Here is a 19,270-nt window from a genome sequence, read left to right as displayed (position 1 = left end):
AGGTCTTTGTGTTTGGTGTTTGCTGTGCCTAAAAGGAGAAAAATCTCAGTTTTCAATGGTTTTCTTCCTCACTTCCTTCAGGGCTCTACTCTCATGTCACCTATCAGAGGGGCTTTTGCTGACCACATTACCTGAAATAGGACCTCCCCTCAACATTATTCTCTATTCTCTTCCTCTGCTTTCTTCTCATTCATAGCCCTAATTACTACCTGATGTTTTATATATTTAATTTTAATTTATTTACTCCCCAGCCTCTGCCCCACTGTAAGTCTCTGAGACAGCTGAAATTTTGGTTTTTTTATTGCTGTATACCTAGCACCTAGAAGAGTACCCAGGACAGAAGAACTATTCAACCAACTGTGGAATGAATAAGATAAAATTAAAAACATGAATACCTACAATTGAAAGCATGAATACCTACCTAGAATACATGTCATGGGGCAGGTTTCTTCCAGATTACTCAGAAACACTTCTTTCTTGTAGAACATTTTTGTGGGCTCGTGTTCCGTCTCTTCTGGGTGAATAAAGATGGGGCCGTAAAAATATGCAGCTCCATCTCGGACCCATACCTTTTCAATTCTTGGGAGAAAAAAAATGGAGAAATTCCATTAAAATAGAGTTCTTACAGGTTTCATTCCTAAAGGCTTAGTCTAACAAAAATTCTGTTAACCAAAAACTTAATGATATGCACTATTTAGAGGAGTTTCATTGGCTGTTTTGATAATAAGACAATTTCCTTGGTTTTTTTCCCCTTTAAGCATGTGAGAAGATACTTGGAAAAAAGAGAAGTGAACATTTGGCTACTCATCTCAGGGGGAAAATTTTTTTTTAACATAATACTAAGGCATACAACTTAATAGTTTAAGCTGACTCTCAGGTTTTCTTCCTGAGATGCTAAGCATCTATCATTGGATTTGTGAGCTGAATAAACACATCAATATTTGGGGTCAGATCACATTAGTGGCACATATTCCTTTAAGGCCATGGTTCATGACCTTTTTGAAGGTCAAGATTTAATACCCCTTTACCCCATGAGAATCTGATGAAAGTCACAGACCATCTCCCTAGGAAAAAGAAAAATTAACATCTGACTGTTCAGTGCAGATACTGTACCATTCCTCACAACCACACCATAAAGTTGCTATTATTATTGTCCCAATAGCCTCATGGTTCCAGACATGAAGCAGCATCCTCATTGCAGTTAATGGTAACTCCACCCTTCCAGTTCCTCAGGCCAAAATGCAGGGGTCACCCTTGATTCCTCTCTCTTGGACACTACATTCTTTTAACTCAATCTTTCAAAACAGGATCTGACTAATTTACAGAATTGGATCTGACTACTGGCCTGAACCACCATCATTCTTGCCTGGATTATTGCAATAGCCTCCTAGCAGATCTCGCTGTTCCACCTTTGACTATTTACAGTCTATTCTTAACAATCAGTAGACAGAGCAATCCTGCTAAGACCTAAGTCAGATGTCACTTCTGGGGACTTCCCTGGTGGTCCAGTGGTTAAGACTCTGTGCTTCCACTGCAGGGGGCACGGGTTCGATGCCTGGTCGGGGAACTAGGATCCCACATGCCTCGCAGTGTCGCCCAAAAAAAGTCACTTTTGTGCTGAAAATAATCCATGATATTTCATTTAACTCAATAAAGGCCCAAGTCCCTACAATGGTTTCTGAGTCCCACAAGATTTGCACTATATCCCTTGGCTCTCATATCTCCCATCTAACTCATGTACAGCTCACTCCACCTGTAACAAACTCTGATGATTTGAATAGGCCAGGAATGTCTCTCTTCCGGTCTTTACACAGGCTGTTCTCTGTCCCTGGAAAGCTTTCTCCCTGGATATTCACATTACTCACTTCCTTGGTTTCTTCAAGTGTTGGCTCAACTGTCAGCCCTCAGTGAGGCTTTACATACCATCCTATTTAAAGTTTTGAACACCCTAACTTTGACTATGGCACTCCTGATTCCCCATACCCAGCTCTATTTTTTCCCACAGCACATATCATAATGTAATGCACTATACACTTTACTTATTCATGATGTTTATAGTTTGTCTTCCCACTAGAAAAAAGATCCGCGGGACTAAGGATACTTGTTTGTTTTATTCACTAATGTATGTACAGAGCCTGGCAAATAGTAGGTGTGTAATAAACAATTACTGAATGATGAACAAATACAATGAGGAGACAAGCTCAGAGAGTTAAGTCATTTGCCTATGGACATTAAACTAGCAGGGCTGGGACTTAAACCAAGATCTCTTGCAACCAACTACTTTCCTTAACTACTATCCTCTACTGCCCAGCCCTGCGCCCTGACTCCTTTAATGCTATTCTATGCCATCCACCCATTTACTTGTTCATCAAATATCTGAGCCTCACGCACTATGCTTGGAGCAGGGGATATAAAGGTATATTATCACTTTTTTGCTCAAAAAGAGAGGGTCTCTAACTCTCAGGGCATTTGCAGTCTGGTATGGAAGCCTGATAATATAAATGATATGTGCTCTGAGAAGAAGGAAACACACGGTGCTCTGAGAATGTGTAATAGGGAGACCTAACCTAGTCTGGAGGAGACAGGGAAGGCTTCCTTAAGGAAGAGCCATTTCAAATTTAAGCTAAAGGAGTTCACCATATGAAGCTGGCAGGGAGATTTCTGGGTTGAGAGTTCAGTAAATGGTAGGAGAAGAAAAAGCCAAAAAAAAAAAAAAAGGGATTCAAGGAAGCAATTTAAAGAAGGAAGTGTGGCTAGAGGCGTAAGCAGGGAGAGTGTGGTGTGAGAGGAAGTTGGAAAAGTTGCCAAGAGAGTGACTTTAGCCTTCATTCTAAACAGTGATGAATTTCTACTGGCTCCGAACCTCTCAAACCAAACCTCGTCTTCTCTACCTCAAAAACGCTCACCTGCCCACACGAGGGCGCACCAGGCCATGGGACTTGATGAAGACACAGTCGCCAACCTTCAGCCACATGTCATTATAACGGAGCTGCTCAAAGTAGTGGCAACCTGGTTCACCGTTAGACATTTCCACAGGGACATCTTCTTTCTCCTGTGGTAAAGGAAACTGGTTGAAGACAGGCTGCTGACAATCAAGGAGTTGGCAGAGAAGGTAAGAAGGGAAAGCAGATTTCCTTCATTTTAACTTAAAAGAAAAAATAACCATAAACAGAAGCTCTGATAAAGATAGGAAACCAAAGGAATAGGTTACTGAAATCAAACTAAGTCTTATCAAATACTGTATCTATTTTAAATTTCCAGTTAATTTTCATAAAATAATGTTACTCCAAGACCGTTTTATTCCCCTCTCCTTTCTTCCCCCATTCTCACAGACTTTAGGAAAAAAAAGCAATGGAGAAGACTTATCAGCATACAGAAAACAGCCTCACGCAACTGTTAAAAAGATAAGGAGCAAATTCTACACAAGCTTCCTCTTCACCGCATTTCTTCACATTAACAACTGATTTAAAAATTTTATCATTTTGATTTATTCCAACATGGAAAGGAACAGCATAGCCTCTGTGACACAAACACACATACTGTTTTTGAATAAATTACAGGGTCTGTCACCTACTGGCTGCTGTGACATGGGTAAATTACTTGACCTCTTATGCCTTAGGTTCATCATCTGTAAAATGAAGATATTGTGCCCATCAGGTGGGGCTGTTAGGAAGCTTAAATGACACAATTCATGTTACGTACACAGAATAATGCCTGACTCAGAAGAAAAATAAAAGATAATTCTGACTATGAAAATAAGAAACATAATTTACTGAGAACCTAGCAGATACTGAGCACAGCACTAGGTGTTTTAAATATAAAAGCTCTAAAACACATAAAAGCTGAGGAAATGGCAGAACACCCCCCAAATTTTTACTGCATCTCCCAGAGAATATCTGAAACTTCAAACTTAAGGGGAAAAAAAATCTCCTTTAGACTGTCCAAAATAATTTAATGTTTTGATCTTTATGATTTCAAATGTGGTACTGAAATGGACTTCCTGGAAAATCCTTAAGAATGAGAGAGGTCCCACATATATGCTGGGTGAGAAGCACCTGAAGGAATGGAAGCTATGAAAAAGAAAGCCCTGAGATTAAGAATACATTTTTATTTCAGGAATGGGTTCTGTTCTAGTTATTCATCTAAAAATTTCTTAGCATGACATGTTTTGGCCATATGCAATATTAAAATAAATATATGAGACTAAGAAAAGTAACTCATACATAGAGAGGACACTGGGGACTTATGAATTCTAATGACAATAATAACAAATTTAATTCCCACACTGACTTCCACTGACATTTCTTCTTTTAAAATTAATGTCTCTATGATTCCCAGACATACTGGTAAAATGTAAAAAATAACATGTTTTTTCCCAAGCTCCTTTTCTCTTAAAAACACTGTAAGGACACTAAAATGGATATTTTTTCTAGGATACTAAAAATTCAGTTTTTCCAGTTTTTACATTAACAATTTAAAAACTTTATTTTTCTCCTTTATATAAAAAGTATATTTGTTGGAAATAATTCAAGCATTAGAGTATGTAAAATTTAAAAAACAAGTCTTCTGTGATCTAACCCTAGAGATAATCATCCAGTTCAGTTTATAGTTTTCCATGTTATTTACACAAACATATATGTAAACATACATTTTGATTTTTTTGAGTAATGATGGAACCACAGCCCATTCTGCAACCTGTTAATTCCTTTTGCTGGCTGCACAGTTTGCATTATATGAATGGATGTATAACAACTTAATTCCCATTCACAGGCATTTGGGTTTGGCCTAGGGTTTTGCTTTTACAAACAACACTTACGTCACCCTTTGGCATACCTAGTTGAGTACTATGTTGGAATACATTCCCTGCCATCAAACAGCAGGGCCAAAGGGAATGCCACTGATGGGAGATGAGAGTGTGTTACCCCACACCGACACCAGGCTGCATGTATTATCAGGCTTCAGACCTCTTGTCAATTTGCTGGGCATTTTAAAAGCTATTAGATTAATACGTTTTCTTACATTTTTGAATGACCTTCTATAAATGATCTATTTGGTCCTTTGCCCATTTTTCCAGTATTATTTTTTCCCTAGACTTCAAAGAGCTCTTTGTACATTAGAAACAGCAGTCCTTAGACTGTTTCATTAAACTAATTGATATTGTCAATTGTATCAAGAAAATGATCTTTCTTTTTTCTTTTATGGCTACTGGGTTTTATATCATGTATATAAAAGGATCCATTCCAAGCTTATAAATGAATAAAAGATTACAGGTAAATAATAGTAAATGTACTTATGTCAGCAACTTATGTTTCTTTTTTAATGTTTATATCTTATTTTGGAATATGAAATGAGGTAGAGTTCAGGTGGGTTTTTTTTTCTTCTTTTTTCAAATGGCTACCAGTTTTTCCAGTATCATTTGATTCCACCCTCTCTTGCTGATCTGAAATACTACCTTTATACAAACTTTCAGTTATAAAATAAATGAATCACAGGTATGAAATGTACAGTGTGGGGAATAATTACATAACATCTTTGTATGGTGACAAATGATGACTAGACTTACCATGGTGATCATTTTGAAACGTACAGAAATACTGAATCATATGTTGTACACCAGGAAATAACATAGTATTGTAGGTCAATTATACTTCAAAAACACAAACTCAGAAAATGAGATCAGATTTGTGCTTACCAGAGGCAGGGGATAGGGGGAGAGGGGGATTGGATGAAGGTGGTCAAAAAGTACAAACTTCCAGTTATAAGATAAATAAGTATTAAGGATGTAATGTACAACATGATAAATATAATTAACACTGCTGTACGTTATATATGAAAGATGTTAAGAGAGTAAATTCTAATAGTACTCAACACAAGGAAAAAAAATTTTTTTTTCTATTTCTTTAATGTTGTATCTATATTGAGATGATGGATGTTTACCAAACTTACTGTGGTAATCATTTCATGATATATGTAAGTCAAATCATTATGCTGTACACCTTAAACTTATACAGTGCTATATATCAATTATATCTCAATAAAACTAGAAGGAAAAAAAGGCGATTGTGGGACAAAAGGTAAAGTATGAATCAAGTCTCTAGATTAGTAAATAGTATTAAGGTTAATTTTCTGGTTTAGATCCTCGTACCATGCTTTACAAGGTGTTAACATTAGCAGAAGCTGAATGAAGAGTATAAGGAATGTCTCTGTACTCTCTTTGTTAAGCACCTGGCACATTTGTTAAGTCTAAAATCACTTCAAAATAAAAGTTAAAATATATAAAACTAGAGACTTCCCTGGTGGCGCAGTGGTTAAGAACCTGCCTGCCAATGCAGGGGACACGGGTTCAATCCCTGGTCCAGGAAGATCCCACATGCCGGAGAGCAACTAAACCCATGCACCACAACTACTGAGCCTGTGCTCTAGAGCCCACAAGCCACAACTACTGAGCCCGTGTGCCAACTACTGAAGCCCACATGCCTAGAGCCTGTGCTCTTTAACAAGAGAAGCCACCACAACGAGAAGCCTGTGCACCACAAAGGGTAGCCCCCGCTTGCCGCAACTAGAGAGAAAGCCTGCGTGCAGCAACAAAGACCCGACACAGCCAAAAAATAAACTACTTAAAAAAAAATTTTATATATATATATAAACTAAAATTAATGAATATCTTTATATTCTGGATTTAATTGTGAAAAGCCTATTCCCTCCACTGACCAACCCTGAGCTAATATCTTAATATTTTTTTAAATGTATTTTTGTAAAATGTAATACTATTTGGCAGGGTAAAGCACTCTTGACTACTCTTTCAGTTTTTCTTTTTCTGGTGACTGTCATGTATTTATCCTTTCCTAAGAATGTTAGAATTAAAAAAAAAAAAAAAAGGATGCTAGAATAATTTTGTCAAGTTCCAAAACAACTTATTCAAGTCTTTAATGTCCTGCAGTAGACTATCTTTCTTCCCATAGGTTCCATATACTCCTTTTAAGATAATTTCTTAATATATGTATTTTGTTCATATGAATTGGATATTTTCTTCCATATGATTTTTCTAACAGTTGTTAAAGTGTATTCAACATTTTCATTTTACTTTCAAAAGTCTTATGAATTATTGTTCTGTTTATGTAAGAAAGCTAATGACTTGTATATAGATTTTGAAATTTCTACTTGTTGAATTGTTTTCAAAAACTTTTCAGTTAATTTCTCCCCATTATCTGCAAAAAAATAATTTTGCCTCTTATTGTCAATAGTTTTGTTTGTCTCACTACATTGGCTACTCTCAGAAAAATACAGATAATGGTACAGAAAGCACCTCTGTCACGTGTATAACTTTAAAAGGAATTTCTTTTACTCTAGGCTTCAGATACGAAGACAATTTTTAAAAATCACTTTGAGGAAATATCCATCTGAAGACTTCAATCAAGATTGGTACTATACCTTATCAGATAATTTCTCCTTTTATCTACTCATTATAATGACAGGTATTACTGAATTTTCCTAATTTTGAACAATCCTTGCATTCCTAGAATGAAATCCCGCCTACTTGGTCATGTTGTTCTCAAACAACTAACTTGATTTCACTTGTAACAATACTTTTTTCCCAAGTATTTTTTTGTATCAATACTCATAAAGTGAGACAGAACTGCAGTTTTCTGTTTTTACTTTGTCAGACTTTGGAATCAAGATTATTCCGGCTTGGTAAAACAAACTGGGAAGTTTTCTTTGCTCTCCATGCTCTGCAATATTTTTTTTTTTCTTTTGGCCGACCCACACGGCATGTGGGATCTTAGTTCCCCAACCAGGGATCAAACCATGCCCCCTGCAGTAGAAGCGCAAAGTCTTAACCACTGGACCGCCAGGGAAGTCCTTCAATAATTTAAAGAGTTAAAAGAATTTACCTATGGAATTATCTGGCCTGAGTAGTCTTTGAAGTGAGCTCTTTGACATTAAAAAAATTCCTTCACGTTGTTGTCCACTTACATGTGTTATCTCTTCTTGATTACACTTTACTAACTGGTATTACCCTAGAAAATTATTCACTTCATTCAGGTTTTTAAAATTATTATTATTTTTTGGTTTTATTTTATTTATTTTTTGGCCACACCATGCGGCTTGTGGGATCTTAGTTCCCTGACCAGGGATCTAACCCAGGCCCTTGGCAGTGAAAGCATGGAGTCCTAACCACTGGACTGCCAGGGAATTCCCTCATTCAGGTTTTCAAACTTATTAACAGAAATGTACAAGTCTTTAAATTTCCTCTATATTTTGTATATTAAGCTTAATTCCCTTCTTTTTCCTTTATTAGGATACTTGGTAGTTTATCTCATTGAACTTGTCGAAGTCTTTTTTTAAAATTTTTTTTTTGAAGTCTCCTTTTTAATTCTGCTGCTCTATTTATTTATTTATTTATGGCTGTGTTGGGTCTTCGTTGCTGCACGTGGGCTTTCTCTAGTTGCAGTGAGTGGGGGCTACTCTTCGTTGCAGTGTGCATGCTTCTCACTGCAGTGGCTTCTCCTGTTGCGGAGCACGGGTTCTAGGCGTGTGGGCCTCAGTAGTTGTGGCACACAGGCTCAGTAGTTGTGGCTTGCGGGATCTAGAGCACAGGCTCAGTAGTTGCGGTGCACGGGCTTAGTTGCTCTGTGGCACGTGGGATCTTCCCGGACCAGGGCTCAAACCCGTGTCCCCTGCATTGGCAGGCAGAATCTTAACCACTGTGCCACCAAGGAAGTCCTGCTGCTCTGTTTTTTAAGTATTAATTTCTTTCTTTCTTTTAGAGTTCCTTCTATTAGGCTGTTTTTGTTTTGTTTTTTATTTACTTTTGGCTGCGTTGGGTCTTTGTTGCTGCATGCGGGCTTTAGTTGCGGTGAGCAGGGGCTACTCTTCGTTGTGGAGCACAGGCTCTAGGCATGCAGGCTTCAGTAGCTGTGGCACATAGGCTCAGTAGTTGTGGCGCATAGGCTTAGCTGCTCTGTGACATGTGGGATCTTCCCGGACCAGGGATCGAACCCACGTCCCCTGCAATGGCAGGCGGATTCTCAACCACTGCGCTACCAGGGAAGTCCCTAGGCTAAGGTTTTATATTGTTGCTCTTTTTCTAATTCTGAATTTGAGTACTTTATTCATTTATTTTTGAGACTAGGTATTCTGAAATGTAAAATTCTTTTCTATGTGGCTATTATCTACATACCTTTTCCAAGTTAAAACTGTCTTCAGTTCGACTGTCCTCTGAGTTGTCTGTGTTCTTCTCATCATCCCCTTTATCCGCATTTGCAAATACAGAGGCCACTCGGACCACAGGCAAGGGCACATCTCGAGGGACAAATCTAACTGAGCTGATGGGCATGGTCCATAGTTTAATTTTCTTAAAAGATTTGGTTTTGGCAGAATACCGTGATTCACAGACAAAAACATCCTCATCTCGAAAGTTTTCTGGGCATAATTTAAAGTATTCCTGGTGGATATAAGAATAAAATCAATTAGGTGAATTTTCTGAAAACCAATCAACTAAAAAACAAATAAAATCACCAAACAAGCAAAGAAATAAAAGCTAAAGTATTAAGACTTTTTGACAGTGAACAACAAATGGTAAATGGCTAGAGATCTAGGAGTACTTCCTTATACTCAATGGCCTTACTCACCACATACTGTTTAGCTTATTTAGCTTACCAACTGCTCCTCTGACAGTATATTAATATTTCATACAGCTATTATATTCCTTAAAGCTACGGGCATGTGCCTATATTACATAGACAAAAAGAAAGTGCACCTTATTACCTAAAACCACACTAACAATTAATAATGATCCTTCAGAAAATGTCACCCTTAAAAATTTGTCTGCCGATATAAAAAAATTTAAGCTAACTGCATATAGCTATATAGTGTAGGCAGCAAATGGTCTTTCACCATCATGTTCAGGTTAGTTTCTCCCCAAATCTTTACAGAAGCTAGAAACACAGCTTTAAAAAAATTCCACAGTTTAAAACAGAGCTATCAATTTTGTAAAGATCAATTTTTTGTGTTTGTGAATTTTATTCCCATGGAATAATTTATTGTTTTGGGACTAATGAGTTTCTTACCTTAACAAACATGACCACACATTTTCCTAGAATTTTACTAACAGGAACTTTATTGTAATAGTCACTCTTAAAAACTTCTTTTTCTAGAAATTTTCGTGTAGCCAAATGGAATGTTTCATTTGGCCGATAAAACCAACAGCCATACAACCATTTTTCACCTCAAAAACAGAGAGAGAAAGAAAGAGAATTACCATTAACAAAAATAACATATTCTTTGTAAAATGAACAAATACTCCATCCATTCTGCCATGGCCTAAACCTAGCAAGGTGCTTTTAGGCCACGGTTCCTTAATACAATTATCTTAGAAGAAACAATACTTTAAAATAATGAAATGTAATGAGGCCTAAAAAATGCTACTTTCCCCCTCCTATTAAAAGATGTATAATAAATAGAATAAGGAAGGTGATGAGACCTACTCTACTCTGCTGGGTCAGGACACACATAAAGCTGTGTGCTTTTATAAGGATGTAAGATATACTAAAAGACATATTTAGCTCTTGGCTGACGGAATACAAAGGTATTTTACATGATGAACAGCTGAAAGAACTGGATTGCCTGGATCACACTTCTGCTTGCTTTTGGTTTCATTAACTCCTATTCATTCTCTATGTCTCAAGTTAAAGGCGATTGCTCTAGGAAGCCTTTTTGAAATCAAATTCTAAGCTAAGGCACATGTAACAATTTCTTCTTTATTTGTGATTTTTGCCAGAGTGGTTTTGCCAGGGACAAAACACAGGCCTTTTGTTCTTCTGAATCTCTGCCATCCTACAGAGTTTGGCTCATGGTATGTTTTTAATAAATATCAGTTGAATGAATGAATCTCAGCTAGACTTCAGAAAGTTGTATTTCTTTCAACTCACCTGTGCCACTGCCCAACAGTGCTTGATCCTATGTTTCTCATATAGTGGGTACTTAACTGCATTTACTGACAGTGTAGAACTATTGTTGGAACACATAAAATGTCTGAGTTACAATTTCCTTCCCTGGGAACCAAGGAGGAGTACAATAGTCACATCTCACCAATCTGCCCTCCAAATTAAAATGAACTTACCAGCAGAATCTTCCCACAGTCTCTCAATACAGACTATATGTGGTTGTAGATTGGCCTCTGCAGGCTCCACATAGACATAATCTCCAACATGGTACATACTGTTCTTAAAGCTGCAGTCCTGGCTGTATGTGCGATGTAAGCCTGAGAGGCCTGCAGCTCCAGAGGAATCTTCACTCTTTTCAGCTTCTTCGGTAAGAAAGAGAAAAATGTTCTCATGAAAGGGATGTTGGAACAGATGCAGGATTCAAACAACACATACTAATACATTTACTTCTTTTCTAGATACTCAAAGGCAGGATTCAGGACAAATAGTATGACATCCACATTCCCGATAGCCTCTATTCAAAACTGTCTTTTTGAATTACAGCCAACTGCCATTAATTTAAATAAATACATAAATAAAGCATCTACAGAATAAAAATAATCACCTTAATAATATATGCTCACTAGAGTCATTCTGGATGATACACAAACATATAAAGAAGAAAACAGGTCACTTGTAAATCATGTAATCCTAGAGATAATCATGTAATCCTAGGATAATGGAATCTTAGAATTGAGGAGATATGGGATATGTATTTCATACAATATACTATAAACTATATATGCATACACTTAATATATCATGAACATTTCCCTTGAGATTAAATGCTTTTCAACAAGATTTTTATTTTTGTTAAACAAAACTTTAAAAAAATATTTATTTATTTGGCTGTGTTGGGTCTTAGTTGCGGCACGCGGGATCTTTAGTTGCGGCAAAAGTTGCAGCATGTGGGATCCTTTAGTTGCAGCGCACAGAACCGTTAGTTGGGGCATCTTTTTAGTTGCAGCATGTGGGATCTTTTAGTTGCGGCATGCCAACTGTTAGTTGCGGCATGTGGGATCTAGTCCTCTGACTAGGGATTGAACCCAGGCTCCCAGCATTCGGAGTGCAGAGTCTTAGCCACTGGACCTGGACCAGGGAAGTCCCTAAACAAAACTTTTTTTTTTTTTTTTTGCGGTACGCAGGCCTCTCACTGTTGTGGCCTCTCCCGTTGTGGAGCACAGGCTCCGGACGCGCAGGCTCAGCGGCCATGGCTCACGGGCCCAGCCGCTCTGCGGCATGTGGGATCTTCCCGGACCAGGGCACAAACCCACGTCCCCTGCATCGGCAGGCGGACTCTCAACCACTGCGCCACCAGGAAAGCCCCAAAACTTTTTAATGGCTCCCATATAAGCCATTATTTGCAAACACCGTAGGTTTTTTTCAGGAAAAAGCTTTGGCCACTTCTTTGATTACTTCCTTAGGATAATTTTCCATAAATGGAAGAGCTGGAAATAAGCATGTTAAACGTTTTTAAAATGCATATTCCAAACTGACCCCCAAAAGTCTATACCAACTTAAGTCCTTCACTCTTTGGCTACAAGGGGGGTGGGGTCTGTTTCTCCATTCCCTCTCCAATACTGGTATTATAATTTTTTTTAAGTTTTGCCATTTTTGGTGGAAAATGTTATCTAGCAGTTGATTAATCAAATGAATCCCTGTGACATAGGAAGCATATTCACAAGGTCCTTGAGAATTTTATACCAGCAGGAACACTGTCAACAGGCCTGAAACGGAGAAAGAGTACAAAAAAAAAGAAGGCTGTTAAACCTCCCAAATTCCAGAGACAGGAAACAGGCTGATAAAACTCAGCTGCAAATATGTGTTACCTTTCATGAAAAAAGATGATTCAGAGGGCAAAGTGTGGAGCCACACAGAACTAATTCCATGTCCTGAAGCCTAATGCAGTCTGCCTGCCCAGATCTTGAAACTGCTTGGAATTGATGACTCTTTTTTTTTTTCCATTTCTCCCTTTTTGAAGGGGAATGTCCCTATTATCCTATGCATGTTCCATCACTATACTGTAGGAGCAGAGAACTTGTTTTTTCACTTTCACAAGTTCACAGATGAAGAGAAATTGTGTCTCAGGATGGACCATACCCAGAGCCTCAGCCATACACCTAGTTTAGACGATTTAAATAATGAGATTTGGGACTTTCGAGTTGATGGTATTTAGATTAGATTTTGGTAGCCAGTACAGGGGTTGTTACAGTAACAAGTACCTGAAAAAATATGAAAGTGACTCTGGAACTGAATAATAAGCAGAGACTGGAAGAATTTTGAGGAACATGACAGAAAAAGCCTAGGTTGCCTTGAATACACTGTTAGTAGAGAAATGGATATTAAAGACTTGGCATTGAAGGCTCAGAAGAAAAAGTTATTAGAAAGTGGAGGAAAGGGATCCTTGTTATATAGTGGAAGAAAGCCTAGCAGAACTGTGTTCTGCAGTTATGTGGATTCTAGGCCACCTGAGCTGATCTTTTAGATATCTTTTTCTTTGTTTATTTGTTGTTCTATTTTCTCGGAGATTTCTTCAACTTTATCTTCTAATCCTTCTCTGTTTCCCTTCTGCTATCTTTAAAACAATTTTTTAAGTGAATAAATTTGATATATAACATTGTGTAAATTTATTTATTTATTTATTTATTTATTTATTTATTTATTTAGGCAGGTTGTGCCGGGTCTTAGTTGAGGCACATGGATCTTCATTGCGGCATGTGGACTTCTTAGTTGTGGCATGCATGCAGGATCTAGTTCCCTGACCAGGTATCGAACCCGGGCCCCCTGCACTGGCGGTGCGGAGTCTTACCCACTGGACCACCAGGGAAGTCCCACATGGTGTAAATTTAAGGTGTACAACATGTTACTTTGATCTATTTATATACTGTTGCCACTGCAGCAGTTTACCACACTACATAACTATAGGACAATATTGTTGTCTATATCTACGTACTCTGCATTAGATCTCTATAGCTTATTTACTACTCTTTGCAAGTTTGTTCTGTTAAACAACATTAATCTTATCCCCCAACCCCACTCTACTATCATTTTTTTTAAAAAGCTTGAGATATAATTAATACACCATACAATTCATCTATTTAAAGTGCACAGTTCGGGCTTCTCTGGTGGCTCAGTGGTGAGGGTCTGCCTGCTGATGCAGGGTACACAGGTTCAATCCCTGATCCGGGAAGATCCCACATGCCACGGAGCAAATAAGCCCATGTGCCGCAACTACTGAGCCCATGTGCCACAACTAATGAAGCCTGTGTGCCTAGAGCCCATGCTCCACAACAAACAGAATCCCCCACGATGAGAAGCCCGCACACCACAACGAAGAGTAGCCCCCGCTCGCCGCAATCAGAGAAAGCCCACGTGCAGCAACAAAGACCCAACACAGCCAAAAATTAATTTTTTTAAAAGTGCAAAATTCAATGGTTTTTGGTATACTACATTAATTTTTAAAAATTGTGGTAAGATATATATCACATAAAATTCACCATTTTTCGACAATTTTTTAAAAATAAATTTATTTATTTTTGGCTGCGTGGGGTCTTTGTTGCTGCACGTGGGCTTTCTCTAGTTGCAGCGAGCAGGGGCTACTCTTCGTTGCGGTGCGCGGGCTTCTTATTGTGGTGGCTTCTCTTGTTGTGGAGCACGGGCTCTAGGCACGTTGGGCTTCAGTAGTTGTGGCTCGCGGGCTCTAAAGCACAGGCTCAGTAGTTGTGGCACACGGGCTTAGTTGCTCTGCGGCATGTGGGATCTTCACTGACCAGGGCTCAAACCCGTGTCCCCTGCACTGGCAGGCGGATTCTTAACCATTGCGCCATCAGGGAAGCTCTGGACGATTTTTAAGTGTATAATTCAGTGGCATTAATTATACTCACAATGTTGTGTAACCATAACCACTATTTCCAAAACTTTTTCTTTAATCCAAACAGAAACTCTGTAACCATTAAATAATAACTCCTTATCTTTCTTCCCCACAGCCTGGTAACCTTTAATCTACTTTGTCTCTCCATGAATTTGGTATTCTAGGTACCTCATATAAGTGAAATCACACAGCATCTGTCCTTTTGTGCCTGCCTTATTTCAGATAGCATAATATTTTCAAGGTTCATCCACCTTATAGTATGTGTTAGAACTTCTTTACTTTTTATGGCTGAATAATATTCCACTGTATGTAAATACTGCATTTTGTTTATCCATTCATCTGTGATGGATATTGGGTTGTTTCTGTCTTTTGACTATTATGAATAATGCTGCTATGAACATTGGTATACAAGTATCTGCTTGAGTCCCTGGTTTCAGTTCTTTTGGATACATACCTAGGAGCAGAACTTATTGATCATATAGTAATGAAATGTTTAGTTTTTAAACAAATTGCCAAACTTTTCCATAGTGGCTGCACCACTTTACATTTCCACCAGCAATTTATGAGGGTTCCAATTTCTCCACATGTTCACCAACACTTGTATCTTTTTTTTTCCATAACAATTATCCTAAAGGGTGTGAAGTGGTATCTCACAGTAATTTTCATTTTCATTCCCCTAATGACGTTGAACATTAATTTTCATGTGTTTATGGCCATTTCTATAATTTCTTTGAGGATATATCTATTCAAATCTTTTGCCCACTTTTGAATTGTGTTGTTTGGTTGTTGTTGAACTGTAGGAGTCCTTTGCATATTCTGGATACTAGACCGTTATCAGATATAATGATTTGTGAATATTTTCTTTAACTCTGTGGGTTTGCCATATTTTTAATTTCCAAGAAATTTTCTGTTCTGCAAATGTTCACTTTTTATGGCTTTCTGTTCTTGTTTTATGGATACAGTAGCTTGTCATCTCTCTGAAGGTCCAGTTAGTTGGTTTTTAAAAAAAATTTTCTCCTGCTACCTTCAATTTTTTTGTTTCCTCCAAGTTCCATTTTTTTGTTTTGCTCTCTATTTTAACATCTTAGAGAGTTTTCCCTTAAATATTTGGTCCCATTTAAATAAATATCTGCTTCTATTTAAAAGTAAAACACTTGGGCTTCCCTGGTGGCGCTGTGGTTAGGAGTCTGCCTGCCGATGCAGGGGACACGGGTTCGTGCCCGGGTCCGGGAAGATCCCACGTGCCGCAGAGTGGCTGGGCCCGTGAGCCAAGGCCACTGAGCCTGCACGTCCGGAGCCTGTGCTCCGCAATGGGAGAGGCCACAACAGTGAGAGGCCCGCGTACTGCAAAAAAAAAAAAAGTAAAACACTTTAGGGACTTCCCTGGCGGTCCAGTGATTAAGATGCTGTGCTTCCAGTGCAGGGGGCGTGGGTCTGACCCTGGTCTGGGAACTAAGATCCCACATGCTGTGTGGTGCAGCCAAGAAAAAAAAAAAAGAAACAAAAGTAAAACGCTTTAAAAAGCTGACTGGAAGCTCTCCATGCATACATAGAGCTGGATGGATTTCACTGAGGACCAGATGTTATCTTTAGATCCCCACTGCCTGGTCCATTTCTCAAGAGAAGAATCTTCTGTCTCAAAATTAAAAACCTGGGACTTTCCTGGTGGCACAGTGGTGGAGAATCTGCCTGCCAATGCAGGGGACACGGGTTCGAGCCCTGGTCTGGGAAGATCCCACATGCTGCGGAGCAACTAAGCCCGTGTGCCACAGCTACTGAGCCTGCACTCTAGAGCCTGCAAGCCACAGCTATTGAGCCCACGTGCCACAACTACTGAAGGCCGCACACCTAAAGCCCGTGCTCTGCAACAAGAAAAGCCACTGCAATGAGAAGCCCATGCACAGCCACAAAGAGTAGCCCCCGCTTGCCACAACTAGAGAAAGCCCACACGCAACAAGACCCAACACACCCAAAAAAAAAAAAAAAAAAAAAAAAAGAACTTGGTATGATTTCAATCCTTTAAAATTTTTTAAACTTTTATGACCCAGCACATGGTCCATTCTAGACAATGTTCCATGTACACTCTAAAAGAATGTGTATTCTGCAGTCATTGGGTATTGTGTTTTACACGTCCGTCAAGTCAAGCTGGTTGACAGTCCTTGTCCTAGAGCTCAGGTTGCCGTAAGAACACCAACCATAAATGGGGTGGCTTAAACAATAAACATCCATTTCTCACAGTTCTGGAGGCAGATTTGGTGTCTGGTGAGGGTCCACTTCCTGGTTCATAAACAGTTGTCTTCTCACTCTTCATCCCCTTACAACGGCACCAATTCCACTGTAGTGGCTCCACTCCCATGACTGCATCCAAACCTAATTACATCCTAAAGGCCCCATCTCCAAATACCAACATACTGGAGGCTACAACATACAAATTTTGGTGGGAGACACAACATTCAGTCTATAGCAATCTTATTTAAGTCATACTTTTGCCAATTTTTGGTCTAGTTAGTCTGTCATTTGCTGAGAAAGGTGTATTGAGACTATAACTGTTAACTATTTCTCTTCAATTCTGTCAGTTTTTGCTTCATGTATTTTGGGGCTCCACTGTCAGATGCATACACATTTATAAGTATTATACGTTCTTGACCCTTTTAACATTATAAAATGTCCCCCTTCAACTCTAGTAATATTTCTTAAAGTCTATTTGTCTGATTAATATAGTCACTCCAACTCACTATGGTTACTATTTGCATGGTATATCTTTTCCCTTCATTTTCTTTTCAACCTATTTGTGTCCAAATCTAAATGAATCTCTTATAGACAGTATACAGTTGGATATTACTTTTTAAATTCAGTCTGATAACCAATGCATTTTGAATGGAGTGTTTAGTCTATTCACAGTATGTAATTACTGATATGACTGAATTCAAGTCTGCCATTTTGCTATTTTTTTTGTCTTATTTTTTTGTTCCTTTTTTCCTCCTTTACTGCCCTCTTTTGTGTTAAGCAAGTATTTCTGGCATATCATTTTAATTCCTGTATTGACTTTTTCTCTTTGTTATTACTGGTATTACAATATGCATCTTTAACTTGTCACCATCTATTTCAGGTTAACAGTGATTTAGTTTCATTCAATATTGCAACTTTGCTCCAATACGGCTCCATTCCTTTGTGCTAGTTGTGTCACATATATACTTCCATAAATGTTATAAAGTTAACAATAGTGTTATTATTCCTTTACTCAATCTAATGTTTGGAAAGTTATATATTCTAGGTATTTATGTGAATTCTAACTTTTTCAGAAACGATTAAATTTCTAATAAAAGTTCCTACTTTCAAGTATTTCTAAATTCTGGCAAATGACTCAAAGTAACATTTTTAGGTTGATACAATTAAAATAAAAATTTCCTCCTAGTTATGTGGTTCAACCAAAATATCATCTACTTGGGGACTTCCCTGGCGGTCCAGTGGTTAAGAATCCGCCTTCCAATGCAGGGAACACGGGTTCGATCTCTCATCGGGGAACTAAGATCGCACATGCCGTGGGGCAACTAAGCTTGCATGAGGCAGCTACAGAGCCCACGTGCTCTGGAGCCTGCGTACCCCAACTAGAGAAAAGCCCATGCACCGCAACGAAAGATCCTGCATGCCGCAACTAAGACCCAACACAGCCATAAATAAATAAATAAATAATTTGAAACAAAAACAAAATATAATCTACTTACCTGGCTGAGTCCATATGAGGACAGCCATGCTGTTGAACAATGGGGCAGAAACTTTATGCACTGCTGAGAATGCTCTCTAGCCCCAGGTGTGCCCCTTAGGTTTTTATCTACCAATAGTATTAAGAGGTATTTAGCTTCCACACTTGTGAATTAATTAACTCTGTTCTTGAAATACTAGAATAACAGCTGTGTCACGTATAACTTCCAACCTTTTCCAGTCTGATGAACAAATTGATAGTGACAAAAACATTTCCCATCTTACTATGTCTGTTTTGAAAAAGCCAACACCCTGAGTCTACAAACAGGACTCTGCTCCACAGGTAATTATAAGACCAGTTAGGACAGATCATAATAATGTTTCTTCATATTTAATAAAATGAAAGAAACTAACCTCTTTTTTCTTCTTCTCGTTTTAGTTTATCTTCCTCTATTTCTTTCGGTAGTTTTTCCTTTTTCTCTTTCTCCACATCATTATGTAAATGTTTTGTGGTATAGCTGAGTGCTGGTGAAAGAAGGATCTCTCCATTTTTGCAGAGTTCATCACGAATTTTAATAAAAAACTGCTGAAGTTCTACCGCATCCTCATATATTTCAGAATCTGTCCTATAATAGCATTAAGAGTATTCACTGACACACAAGCTGCTTCTTTTAAGCACCCTGCTTATATGTTAAAGCATTCTATGAAATGC

At 38.3% G+C, this 19,270-nt stretch overlaps 1 protein-coding gene across 16 annotated transcripts in view; it reads right to left on the bottom strand.

Annotated features, from left to right (window-relative positions):
• Nucleotides 1-19,270, bottom strand: part of PBRM1 (polybromo 1) — a 101,530-nt gene that overhangs the window by 26,173 nt on the left and 56,087 nt on the right. For all 16 annotated transcript variants that reach the window (XM_032647784.1, XM_032647780.1, XM_032647773.1 and 13 more), the window contains 6 exons: nt 18,973-19,184; nt 11,123-11,308; nt 10,071-10,228; nt 9,182-9,445; nt 2,907-3,052; nt 422-579 (listed from right to left, as the gene is read on the bottom strand). In XM_032647784.1, the coding sequence (XP_032503675.1) occupies nt 422-579; nt 2,907-3,052; nt 9,182-9,445; nt 10,071-10,228; nt 11,123-11,308; nt 18,973-19,184 (1,124 nt within the window). The remainder of the gene's footprint in view (nt 1-421; nt 580-2,906; nt 3,053-9,181; nt 9,446-10,070; nt 10,229-11,122; nt 11,309-18,972; nt 19,185-19,270) is intronic.

The sequence above is a fragment of the Phocoena sinus genome, chromosome 11 (genome assembly GCF_008692025.1).
Source record: "Phocoena sinus isolate mPhoSin1 chromosome 11, mPhoSin1.pri, whole genome shotgun sequence".
NCBI lineage: Eukaryota > Metazoa > Chordata > Mammalia > Artiodactyla > Phocoenidae > Phocoena > Phocoena sinus.
Note: the sequence above shows the minus strand (reverse complement) of the source record. Positions and strands in the feature narration are given on the sequence as shown.